At 42.7% G+C, this 13,380-nt stretch overlaps 2 protein-coding genes across 6 annotated transcripts in view; one reads left to right on the forward strand and one right to left on the reverse strand.

Moving 5' to 3' along the window:
• Positions 1 to 10,600, reverse strand: part of PEX13 (peroxisomal biogenesis factor 13) — a gene marked incomplete in the record, with an annotated part of 17,711 nt that extends 7,111 nt beyond the window's left edge. Inside the window, 2 exon segments of the mRNA XM_027773344.1 lie at positions 711 to 1,405; positions 10,340 to 10,600. Coding sequence (XP_027629145.1) covers positions 711 to 1,405; positions 10,340 to 10,431 — 787 coding nt within the window.
• Positions 9,494 to 13,380, forward strand: part of PUS10 (pseudouridine synthase 10) — a 78,461-nt gene continuing 74,574 nt past the window's right edge. Inside the window, exon 1 of one of the 5 annotated variants that reach the window (XM_014589229.2) lies at positions 9,494 to 10,178. The gene's annotated coding sequence lies outside the window, so the exon portion shown is untranslated. Of the gene's footprint in view, positions 10,179 to 10,599; positions 10,673 to 10,696; positions 11,053 to 13,380 lie in introns of those variants that run through there. The other 4 variants (XM_014589230.1, XM_014589232.2, XM_006152224.3 and 1 more) reach the window with 4 other exon arrangements.

Raw genomic sequence — 13,380 nt, forward strand, 5'->3', positions numbered from 1 at the left:
GAGGGAGGGAGAGAGGTAGAGGTAGAGAGAGAGAGAAGGAAAGTGAGAAACCACCCCCTAGGAGGAATTCACCACCACTACTCCTCTTCTGTTCTCCTTCTGGGAGCTGGGCACACATATACACGTGCCTGGTGTGATTCTCAAGCTGCGAAGTCCAGCACTCGAACTGTGAAGCTGGCCATGTGGGATCCAGTGCTTTAACCTGTACACCACTTGCTAGCCGAAATGAGGATAATTCTTATCTCTTTGGGTTGTTGAGAAAATTAAATGAGATAAGATACACAAAATACCTAGCACAGTGTTTGCATATAAAAAGGCTCAAGGAATGTTTTCGCTCTCCTCCTGTGTCCTACTCCTGCCCATATTCTTTCTGCCTTATTACAATGAGTTGTATCTATTGTCTCCCTTCCAGCTTTAGGAAAGTAAGGATTCTGCTTCATGTATCTCTGTACCCTCCAGAGCACCAAGTTCAAGACTTTATAAACAGTAGTCAGGTAATATATGCTATTAATCTGGACTAACAATAAATAAACCAGCAAGCCTGTTTTTGTTATATATTCCCCTTTCAATTTTGAAGCTCTTAACTGAAAATCTTAATAGAACTGGATCCAATAGTGAATATAGACAAATACAAAGAATGACAATTTAACAAATCTGCTTTGAAATGTAAGATTGTTATATGGTGTCTGATCCTGTTCCCTTACTCTCACCTGTTACTTCATCACTGTGTGTAGACAGCAGTTTCCAGATGAGGTAGGGGCCACCAAGTACAACAGCAAAGAACAAGAATATTGGCCAGGACTTTGCTGAGTTAGCTGCGCGGTCTTCAGCACCAAGACATGCCACAGTTCCTTCACTTTCTGCCCACAAGTCCTCATTTTCAGAGCCTCTTCTTAAACCCATCATCCACTGTAACCGTCTGTAAAGAAATCTTATAGTCCTAACTAATGCAAAAGCTGAAAAAACCTTTGTAAAGTGTATTTTTAACCGAGAAAAGTGATTTGCTACATCTAATACAGCCCTGAAGCTGTTATAGACAGCGGAAAAGGTGGCATCCATCATCATACTGACAGAAGCAAACGCATGCACAATGCTTTCAATGGACTGAAATGCACCTCTGCTGCTTTCTTCAGCTTGCTGCACAAACCTACTGGGTGGAAGATCATCTATACGGATGCGGTTATAACCCAACCCATTATATCCATAACTATAAGGGCTATAGCTTCCATAAAATGAATTTCCATAGGCACCATATCCAGAAGAAAATGAATTGTACGCAGGTCTGAAAGTGTTCATACTGCTACTTCCTGTCTGCTGTGATGGCCTTGGAAGGATAGGTGGGGGCACTCTGGTAAGTGTTGGTTGTCCAGGCCTTGTCAATAACGTAGGACCCAAATCAGCAGATCTAAATAAAAAAAGATTGATGATAGTTACTGAAGTACACAATAAAGTAAATTAAAGGTAACTGTTAAGCACTTCTTACATACTGAGTGTTACAACAGATTCTAGTAAAGATATTTTAAGAATAAAGGGCAGTCTCTAATATCCAGATGCTTCAAATCTCATTTAAAATTTTTTTTATTGAACTTTGTTTTATATATGTATGTATGTATTTAAATTTGACCAGAGATGGACAGAGTGAGAGAGAGAGGGAAAGTGAGAAAGCAAGTCACCAGGTCCAGGACTTGAACCATGGTCGGCTATGTGGGAGTCCAGTGCCCTTAACCACCATGCCACCTGCTGTCCCCCAAATCTCATTTTTTTTTTGAGAGAGAGAGGTTTTTTTGCTATAGGGCACGTGCACTCGCCAGAAAGAGAGAGAGACAGAGAGACAGAAGGTGAGAAAACACCCCCCGGGGGGGTGTGGCCATGCCGCAATCCCTTCTCCTCTATTCTCCTCTCAGGATCTTGGGCATGCACACACATGCACCCGGTGTGAGTTTAAGCCACCAGGTACGGGACTTGAACCCCAGCCGACTACATGAGAGTCCAGCAACATAGCCATTATGCTAACTGCTGGTCCTCAAATCTCATTTTTTAAAAAGAAATATTTTATTTAACTTTATTATTATCATTTTCTAGTTTGATCATAGAGAGACAGGGGGCAGTGGGGAGTGAGACACAACCCACCAGATCTGGGACCTGAACCGTGGTCAGTCATGTGGGAGTTCAGTGCCTTTAACCATCACGCCACCTGCTGGCCCTCAAATCTCATTGTTAAAATAAGATAGGAAAAAAAAAAAAAAAAGTAAGATAGGGATCAGCAGGTGGCGTGGTGGTTAAGGTGCTGAACACTCCCACATGGCCGACCACTGTTTTGAGTCCTGGACCAGGTAGCTTGTTTTCTGTCTCTCTCTTTCTCTGTGTGTCTCTCTCTGGTCAAACTAAAATGAATGAATGAATAAATAAAATAATTATTAAAAAATAGTAAGATAAAATAGCTCACTGAGCTTTGTAACTTCCTTGTTTATTTATGCTGTCATTATTATCTTTGGGCCAGCCTGATTTCCTGGTGGCTAAGGGAGTTGGATCACAAATGGCCAACAGAGTTCAAATTTTGGTCCTGGGAACCAGCAGTTAGCGTAATGGCTATGTCGCTGGACTCCCACGTAGTCGACCGCGGTTCGCGTCCCGGACCCGGTGGCTTAAAACTCACGCCGGGCGCGTGTGCGTGCGTGCCCAAGATCCCGAGAGGAGAATGGAGGAGAAGGGATTGCGGCGTGACCATCCCCCCCAGGGGGTGATTTCTCGCTTTCTGTCTCTATGTCTCTCTCTGTCTGGCGAGCGCACGCGCCCTATAGCGAAAAAACCTCTCCAAAAAAAAAAAAAAAAATTTTGGTCCTGTTGGTTTGAAAAACATGCTAGGTTCATGTGTGCGTGTGTCCAAAATCCTGACAGGATAGAAAAAGTGAGGAGAAGGGATTGTGGCATGATCATACTCCATTACGGGATGCTTGCTCCTCTCTCCGGAAAGCGCACACATCCTCTGGCAATTAAAAAGTGTTATCTTTGACCTGAGGTTTCTGTAAGGCACTTGTCCATTTTGTCAAGGTTGGTTTCAACTTGATATTAATACAATAAAAACAAGTCTTCCCACACTGCTCTTCATCTTCAAGAGCATTTTGGCTATTTGACTATGCACTTACATATAACTTTTATAATCAGAGCTTCAACGTCTATATCCCTCCTCCCGAAACAACCCTACTGAGATTCTGTTTGGGGTTACATCAAAATGAGGTAAATCAACATCTTCATAATATTGAATTTCTATCTACTAACTTGTACAATAAATGTTCCACTTATTCAGGTCTTGAAAAGATTTTTCTCAAAGTTAATTTATTTTTTAAAATGATTTTTGCATGTGCTCTCTGGAGAGAGACTAAGCAAGACAGAGAAAGGGAAAGCGAGAAATCCTCCCCCGGGGGGATGAACAGGCTTGCAATCCCTTCCCCATTCTCCTCTAGGGACTTCGGGCATGTACGCATACGTGACCAGTGTGATTTTCAAGACACAGGGGTCCAGGACTCAAACTGCACATGGGATCAAGCACCTTAACCACCACGCCACCTACTTGCCCTAAAAAAAATTAAATAAGTAAAAATTTTAAGAGGGCATGGTGCTCACCAGAGGGTGAGCCAGAACAAGAGAGAGAAAGATAAAGAGAAAGTAACCCCCCAATGGTGCTTGGTCATGTCATAACCCATCTTCCTCCAAATGCACATTCAACAGGATTTGGGGTACATGTGCATGCACACATGCCTGGCATGTTTTTCAAGCTGCAGGGCCAGAATTTGAACCTTGATTGGCCATGGAGGATATAGCTCTCTATGCACAGAGCTTAATCCCCTGTGCTGTGGCTGGCCTTTGCAGTTAGGTGTTTTTTTTTTTTTAAAGAGTATTTTTTTGGGTGTGTGTGTGTGTTTAGAGAGTTTTCTTTTGCTAAAGGATGCATGTACTCACCAGAAAGATAGAGAGACAGAAAGCAAGAACTTACCTCCTCCTTCCCCCCCACCCCCGATGGCAATGGCCACACCACAGTCTCTTCTCTATTTCCCTCTTGGGATTTTGGGCATGCACGTACATGTGTCCAGAGTGAGTTTTAAGCTGCTGGGTCCAGGACTCGAACCACAGTTGACTAAGTGAGAGTCCAGCAATGTAACCATTATGTCACCTACTGACCCCTCAATTTTTTTTTTTTTTTTTTTTTTTAAATAGGGCTAGTCCAGGACCAGCAGGTGGTGTGGTAGTTAAGGCACTGGTCTCCTACATGGCCAAACACAGTCTGCATCTCAGACTTCGTGGCTTTCTTCTTCTCTCTCTCTGTGTCTCTCTCCAGTCAAGTAAAAAAATACTAACAATAAATAATAAAATTATATAAAAAATTCTTAATGGCGTCTTTTTGTTTGTTTGTTTATTCATGATAAGAATATGTGTGCATACGAAAGTGTGTGAAAGAGACGAACACACTTCATAAGGCCTGATCATGCCATGACCCCCTTCTTCCATTCCTCCAGCCTGTCAGATCTTGGGCACTCATGCACAGTTCTGGAAACCCAGTATGCCAGGTGTGTTTTTCAGGCTGACTAGCCAGGAATTCCATTGTTGTCATGCAGGATCCCATTTCTCTTGAATAGCACATTGCTGTTGTACCAGGAAGCCAGTCTGTTATTGGTGTCTTTTTAAAATCACGTTGTTGCTGATGTACACACACACACACACACACAAAATGGTCCTGGTATTCAGTAACCTTATTTTGGATTCTTCTTTTGAATTTTCTAGAATGACAGATTTGTAGCCACACTGAATATAAATAATGATAGGTTTATTTCTTCCTTTTACTGTTTGATCATTAAGGTCCTATTAATCTAGGACCTGAAGTATAATCCTGAACAGAAGTGATGATAGCAAGCATCCACGCCTCATTCCTGATTTCAGAGGGCAAGTTTTCAACATGTCACTATGAATTACGATGTTTGATGTAGGTTTGCTGCAGATTTAGTAGTTCCTTTTCTATTGCTATTTGCTAAGAATTTCTACTGTGAATGAATGCTGAACTTTATCTAGTGATTTCTCAGCATTGATCAAGATGAGTGTTTCTCCTTTATTCTCCTCATATCGTTAACTACATTAATTTTCGGATGTTAAAGCCACCCTGCATTCTTGGAGTAAAACCAAGTAGGCCACAATATATTGCTGGATTTGGTTTACCAGTATTTAGTTGAAGACTTTTTGTATTTATGTTTATAAATGAGAATATATACTAATTTTCTATTATTGTAATAGTTTTCTCATATTTGAGCATTACGGTTATACGGGCCTCTTAAAAGGAGCTCAAAGCAGTTCCTTCTTTTTCCACATTCTGGAAAAGTTTAATTATTTCTTCCTTAAACATTTATAAAATTTACCAATAAAGTTGCACAGACCTGAAAATTCTTTTAGTGGGAAATTTTTAATTACAAATTCAATTTATTTTAATACCATGCAACTCAAATTGTGGTCTGTAGACTAGGGCTAGCTTGTGAACCAACTAACAAGAAGACAGTCAACTTTTAAAGGAATAAAGGCAAATAAATAAAGTTAATAAAATAATTCTTTAAAAAAAAGTCATAACTGGGTGCTGGCAGGTGGCATGGTGGTTGAGACGCTGGACTCCCACAGGCCAACTATGATTAGAGTCTCTGACCTTGTGGCTTGAAAATCATGCTGGGCACATGTGTATGTGCTCAAAATACTGAGAGAACAAAGGAGAAGGGATTAATGTGTGGCCATCACCCCCAAAGGAGTGATTTCTCACTTTCCTTTTCTCTGTCTCTTTGGTGAGCTCATGTGCCCTAAAAAAAGGGGGAAAAAAAGTCATAATTGGGCTAGCCCATGTAGTGGTGGTTAAGGTTGCTAAATGCCACATGGTTGACTGAGGGGTTCAAGTCTCAAATTTGAAAGGTTGAGAATGTGCTAGGGATGTGTGTGCACAAATCCAAAATCCTGAAGGGAGGGAGAAATGGAGGAGAAGGGATTGTGGCATGATCATGCCCCATGGAGGGTGCTTTCTCATTTCCCTCTCTCTCCAGCAGGCACAAGTGCCTTCTGGCAAATTAAAAAAAAAGTCACAACTGGGACCAGCAGTTAGCGTAATGGCTATGTCGCTGGACTCCCACGTAGTTGACTGCGGTTTGCATCCCAGACCCGGTGGCTTAAAACTCACGCTTGGAGCATGTACGTGTATGCCCAAGATCCCGAGAGGAGAATGGAGGAGAAGGGATTGTGGTGTGGTCATCCCCCCTGGGGGGTGATTTCTCGCTTTCTGTCTCTCGGTCTCTGTCTGTCTGTCTGGCGAGCGCACGCGCCCTAAGCAAAAACCTCTCAAAAAAAAAAAGGTCACAACTAAGTGGAAATGCACCAATGACTACTGCAATAAAATCACATCTTTATATTAAAGAAAAAAATATATACAATTATCTCAATAGATACTTAGTACTTCTGGGACCAGCAGATGGCGTAATGGTTACGTCGCTGGACTCCCACACAGTCAACCACAGTTCGAGTCCTGGACCCGACTAGTGCCAGGCACATGCATGAATGCTCAAGATTCTGAGAGGAGAATGGAGAGGGGAGTGCAGGGTGGCCATCCCCCCGGGCAAGGGGTGATTTTTCACTTTCTATCTCTCTGGCAAGCTCATGTGTCCTATAGCAAAAATCTCTCCAAAAACAAAAAAATTAATACTTCATAATAAAAATCTGAGCAAGGTAGAAGAACAGAAGTTTGAAAGAATACCTTCCAAAAACAAAAAGCAGACCCAGTCATGTTGGTACATTACTGCGTGAGGCTGGGGCCACATGGGAGGCCCAGTTTCAGTCCTAGACCAACCTAAAACAGGCTAGGTACTGCCATGTGCCTAAATTCCAAGTAACTGGGAGGCAGGGGCAAGAGGATTTCAGTACGACGAGACCTGTCAAAGATACTTACCTCTGTCTCTCTCTTTCATTAAGGAAAAAAAGAGAAGCAAAAATCAACCTTAACCACTACACCACCAGCTCGCCCAGATAACTCATTTTAAGAAGAGACAAGATGATGCTGAAGATGATGCCCACAGTGGCAGAACACCACATCAATTTGCAAAAAATTAATTTTATTTGTGTTCTATCTGAAGAGGACTGACAATTCACAGCAAAACAGCAGCCAATACCACAAACATCTCAGCTGGTTCCGCTTACACAACTCTGAAAAAGTTGAGCAAACATTCTCCTTGATGTGTGCCAAACTTTGTGCCCAGATTAGCTGTAAATAAGAGCAGAGTTTTCAGTGGAAATTCTAAGCTAGCAGGATCAAGATCTTGAAGCATTTCTTCAAAGAATTGGACAGGAGAGCTCACAGGCTTTACCAGTACAAGCCTGACAACAAAGCAGAATCAAGGCAATGTTACCAAGAACTGGAAGTGGCCTATTCAAAGCGAAAGCAGACCAATCCAGGGCAAAGATCATGGCACAGATCTGTGGAATGCTCAAGGCATTTTGCTTGTTGACTTTCTGGAGGGTCAAAGGACAATAACATGTGCTTATTATGAGAGTGGGAAAGTTAGCTAAAGCTCTGGCAAAAAGCTTCAGCAGAATCTTCTACCATGACAATACGCCGGCTCATTGATCTCATCAAACAATGGCAATTTTGCCAGAGATTGGATAGAAAATCATTAGGCATCCAATTTTTTTCTTTTTCTTTTTTTAAGAGAAATTTTTGCTATAGGGCATTTGCGCTTGCCAGGGAGACACACAGAGACAGAAAGTAAAAAATCACATCCTGTGGGGGATGGCCACACCACAATCCCTTCTCTTTCACTTTCCTCTCAGGATTTTGGGCACACATTTGCATGCACCTGGCATGAGTTTGAAGCCCCCAGGTCCATGTGGGAGTCTTGCAACTGCTGGCCCCTCCACCTTACAATTCTAATTTGGCTCCTTCTGACTTCATTTTGTTTCCTAATCTTAAAAATCTTTACAGGGAACCTAATTTTCTTCAGTTTATATAAAAATGACTGTACTGACATAGTTAAATTCCTCAGGCCCTCAGTAGTTCCTTGGAGATAAACTAAATAGCTGGTCTCATTCCTTATAAAAGTGTCTTAACTTAATCTTATGTTGAAGAATGAAGTTTATATTTTTAATTTTTTAATTAGACAGAGAGTGCATGTGCTTGCCAGAGAGACAGGGAGATGAAAACACCCCACAATGGGGCATGGTCATGCTGCTATCCCTTCTCCTCCATTTTTCCATCATGTTGGGATTTGGGACATGTGACTATCTCTGTCCAGTGTATCTTTTAAACCACTGGGGCTGGGACCTGAATTACTCAGTCAGCCATGTGTGATCCAGCTCCCTTAGTTAGCAGGCCATGGGACAGGAGAGAGAGAGAGAGAGAGAGAGAGAGAGAGAGAGAGAGAGAGAGACAGACAGACTTCTGCTATAGGTCATGTGCACTTGCTGGAGAGACAGAGAGACTGAAAGCAAGAAATCAACCCCAGGGGGGATGGCCACACCACAATCCCTTCTCTTGCATTCTCCTCTTGGGATCTCTGGCACGCATGCATACATGTCAGCATGAGTTTTAACCTGTCGGGCTTGGGACTCAAACCATGGTCGACTACATGGGAGTCCAATAATGTAACCATTATGCCATCTGCCCAATATATTTTTTAATTTTTTGCTGCAGTCCAATATATTTTTAATTTTTTGTCTTTTAATTCCATTTTCATGAACTTTTTGAAGTTCTTGCATGTGTTTTTAAGTTACAGAGATAAAATACACAAGTAGTAAAATATAAAAATATAATTGGATACAATACACTAAATAGATACAGCAGTTACTGCTGTAAAGAATCATGAGAGGATTTAACTGTTTCTCTAACTTTTATTTAAAAAAAAGAATCTGATGCAAATCTGGCAAGTGTTAGTATTTCCTAAAGTTAGGTGGTGAATACACAGGAATCATCTTTATTCTCTTGCAATTGGTACATATTTAACATATTTCATAACATTTACAAGGGGAAAATGGTTACTTTTACATAGATAGAACTTAACAGATGCAAAAATAAAACCTCTGTCTTCCAATGAATAGTCTAAATAATAATAATAATAAAAGAGCCACTCATAAAAAAAGTAGCAGAAAGTGTCACCCCAACTTAACAGCATAATTAAAGCTTATTACTTGTTATGTATCACTATCATTATTAAATTAAGTTGTTGTTGTGGTCACACCTTTTAAATGAAACATTATAAGACTTCAGAACATAGCAGAAATACATCATAACATGCTGGAAATTTTTATGAGTCAGGACAACTTACAATATTAAGTCATACCATCTGAATTAAGATATCGAGATCCAATCTACACTAAAAGAGAGATTTTTGCTATAGGGATGTGTGTATGCCAGAGAGACAGAAAGGGAGAAATCACTCCCCAGGAGGGATGGCCACGCCCCAAACCCTGCTCTCGATTTTGGGCACGCACTCACTTGGTGCCAGGTGTGTTTTAAGCACCTTGTTCCAGCAGCCAACCAGTGTATTACAAGTGAGTCCAGCGACTTAATCATTACGCCATCTGCTGGTCCCAACTCTGTATGTTTTAAATCTTTTTAACTTGTAGACTCGTTTATACAGATTAAAAACAAAACCAAAACCAAAATACGTCTTCGATAAATACACTCCTATTTTGCACCAAAGGCCATGCATAGACCTCAGATTTAGAACTCCAATTTTAAAATTGCTTCTCCAAGCCTCACTCGCAAATACTACTACATCAGTTTATACAGAAAGAAAGAGAGAGAGAAAGGAAGAGAGAAAGAAAGAAACAAAAACGCAAAGTATAGGCTTGGGTTCCAGTTGTGTAAAAATGACCTTTTAGGCTTTCACCAACTTCTCGAGTGGTTCAATGCTTTCACGAAAGACTTTGCTCCCTATCGATGACCGACCAAGGCAAATGTCGCTCTCAGCTGCTACGGGCTGAAAGTCGAAAGCTTTACAAGTAGTCGAGTAGTTCTGCCAAAGTGTCCCGCAATCAGAAAGAGCCAGGAAGACGCCCCCTTTCTTCAAAAGCACCAGGACCCAGAGGGGCGCCCAGGATTCCCGGGAAAACATCGCTAGTGACAGCAGCCCAATCGCAAACAGCTGTCAGATACTGAAAGTCCCTAGGTAGGCGCCTGGGCCCCACCACGATACCATCCCCACCCTGCAAGGTTGGGGGTGGCCGAAGGGGGGAGGGGAGACCTCCACCCACCAACGGCCTCAACGGTCTCCTGCCCAGACCCCACTCCGACCCACCAAACTCGCGGCCCGACAAAGCCCGCACTCACTGGAAAGTGGGGCCGGGTCCCGGGCCCGGCCCGGCCCCGGGAATTCGGCGGGTCTCCCAAGGTTTAGGTGGAGGAGGCGGCTGGGACGCCATCTCCTCCGCCTCCGCTCGGCTCCCGCTGCTCTCAGGGACTCTCCAGGCCCGGGTCCGCCGACACCTAGAGCGCCAGGCACAACCGGCAGAACGCCGAGCCCTCCGCTCCGTCCACCCCCGCGGCCAAGATGTGCCTCTGGTGCTTGGCCAGCTGGGGTGAGAGGGCGGCAGGAGCCACTAGTTCGTGGCGGAAAACGTTCTCTTTCTAGCTCTAGAAAGAGTTTCTGTTCTAAATCTGAGGGTAAGGACTCATCGATATTTCTGACAGCGGCTACACTATCCTAGAGGCCGGAATCCCACGGAGGCTTCTTAGTTAGGGACCAGACCCCTCTGGCACGTTCCAGTCACCCACACACTCTTGCACTTGTTGGGGAGGCAAGGTGTGAGGCGGCCAGCCGGGCAGCTTTACTGATTTCCCTACGAATTAGCAAGAGAAATTCACTCAACCCTTGCAAGAGGGGGCTGGTACTTTCGTTCTAAAGCTCTTGTTTCCTCGGGGAACAGAATTGCTAGACGCAGTAGGTGCGTTGTCTTTAGTCTTCCCCATTTCCACTGAGGGCCGGAAGGGGTTAAATCTCAGGCTCCAGCGTCTTGGGAGAAGGTGAGGCTGGGAGGTCTCAGGTGAAGAGGGGCGGACTCCAGGCGGGAGAGGTGGCTGGAGAGAGGGTGGGTTCCCTCTATCTGGAGCGGCTTTGTTAGCAAGGAGGGGTGAATGGAAGTTTCTTGGACTTGACTGAGGGGGGCTAGGGCTTGCTTGGTCAAAACAGAGACTCGAGACTAGACCTTGGCATGAGCATTCCAAGGATCCGGGTTAGATTCCGTAACTAAGTGTGTTAGTAGCTGAATGGAGTTGTGAGCGTCTTCTCCCCTGGAAATCCACACCCCACCCCCACTCTCTGAGACAAATGCCACCCTTCTGTACGGAAACGAGTTTTCAAAGATCTCCGTGAGACTCAATCTGGTCATTTTGATTTTTTTTTTTTCTCACGCCCTACGCCGATTCATTTTCGGTAGTCTTCGCGGAGATGGGGAGAAAGTGATTCCTCTCCGCCGGGAAAGCAGAGATTGGGCTAGTTATCGTTCGTTCACGGAGAGGGGCTTCAGTCACCGTAGCGATCACACATGGGAGGTGGTTCTATTACTATTTGTTCCAGAGTTCGTTCTGTAAAGCGAGTAAACGAAAAGCAAAAATCTTAACGGCGAGAACAGCCGAAAATTTACAGCGTAGGATGCGGTTCTCAGGGCTTGCTTTGAAACAATAAACCTAATAGGGAACAACTGGTTTCCGATACCTTATGAAATCTTATCATTTCATTTCATCAAGATGAAGCAACCGAATTTAAGTCATAGTATATTTTCTCCTTTTAATGCTGTCGTGTTGAAGTCACTAGATTGTTGCTATGTAAGACTGATGTTGAGAGGTTTGTAAATCAGTAGCTTAAAATTATTAACACGTGCATGTACACATGAAAACACACACACACACACACACACACACACACACACACACACACTCTAGAGGGTTTTTTTTTCTTTAAGTTTTTAAAGACCTCTTCAGAGAGGTTACTCCGAGCAGGTTTTGTAATTTTCAACAGGTCTGGGAACTTCTCAGAGCCAGATTATATTGTATCATTTATTGACTGCATAATACCTTTATTCTAGCGAATTTATTGGAAAAATAAATATGCTGTCTTTAAGACACAGGAAAGGAAACATACATTTTAATATAGTGTAGCTATTTAAATTAGCAGGGAAATCCTTACTACAAAGTATCCCTTTAAAGTACTTCCATTGATTTGTATTTTGGAGGTGGATGTTTTTGTTTCTTTTCTTTCCTTTTTGAATTGAAGATTAATTCTGAATTTAATATAATCCTTGATTTTAACTAATGGAAAAGAGGGAAAAACTAGTTTAAAATAATGAGTCAGACAGAAACAGTTTTCTGAGAAGAGAGCAGTCAGGAAGGCATTTTGAAATGCAGCTGCTTATTCAGTCTCTCACAGAATCCCAGCCCTTTTTCACCATCTATTGGTAGCTAGTTTGAGGAAGGGATTCAGGTCGCTTGCAAATAATAATGACTTTACCATACAGAGCTCATTATTTAAAGCACGTTCTTTGCATATTTGGTGACTTTCTTGAAAAATACCTTGCCTGAGTTTTGGCAAATCTAAATCAGGGTTTTCCAGTCCTGATGTGTGAAAATTCTCATGATGTGTCCAGACTAATCTGGTCTCTTCCTCGTCCTGCTAACACACTTATTCACTTAAAATAGAAACCAGCCAAAGGAATGTTTTCTAGTGTTGGCTGCTGAACTGATTTTTTTTTATGGTGAAGAATTTCATAGACTTATATACCTTGTCTTCTTCATTGTTTTGTGTCAAGGATCTCTTGGTAAGTGGCTACAAACATTTAGAAATGAGCAAGTAAAGAGTGGGTTTAGAGCCAGCCAGTGGCATGTAAGCCACCTGGGTCCCACACGGCCAACTGCCCAGTTCAAGTCCCAGGTCCTGCATCTTGAAAAACGTGTCAGGTGTGTGTGCCCAAAATCCCAAGAGGAGAATGGAGAAGGGTTTGTGGCATGACCATCCTCCCAAGAGGTGATTTCTCATTTCTTTCTCTCTATCCCCACTACTCCAGTGAGTACATATAGCAAAAACTTTTTTTAAAAAAGTGGGTTTAAAGAGTTGGAAAACACAGACTGATTATAAGCACCACATCTTCATAGTAGGCTGTTGGTTTTACCCTCCTACAAATATTCAGCAACTTTATTTGAATTATGAAATTGTACAGATTAAAAAGGTGCCCTTGTCGGGATCAGCAGTTGGTGTAAGGGCTATGTCACTGGATTCCCATGTAGTCAACTGTGGTTCAAGTCCCGGACCCAGTGACTTAAACTCACACTGGGTGCATGTGCATATGTGCCCAAGATCCCGAGAGGAGAATGAAGGA

The sequence above is a fragment of the Tupaia chinensis genome, unplaced genomic scaffold (genome assembly GCF_000334495.1).
Source record: "Tupaia chinensis unplaced genomic scaffold, TupChi_1.0 Scaffold000341_1, whole genome shotgun sequence".
In the NCBI taxonomy this organism is placed as follows: Eukaryota; Metazoa; Chordata; class Mammalia; order Scandentia; family Tupaiidae; genus Tupaia; species Tupaia belangeri.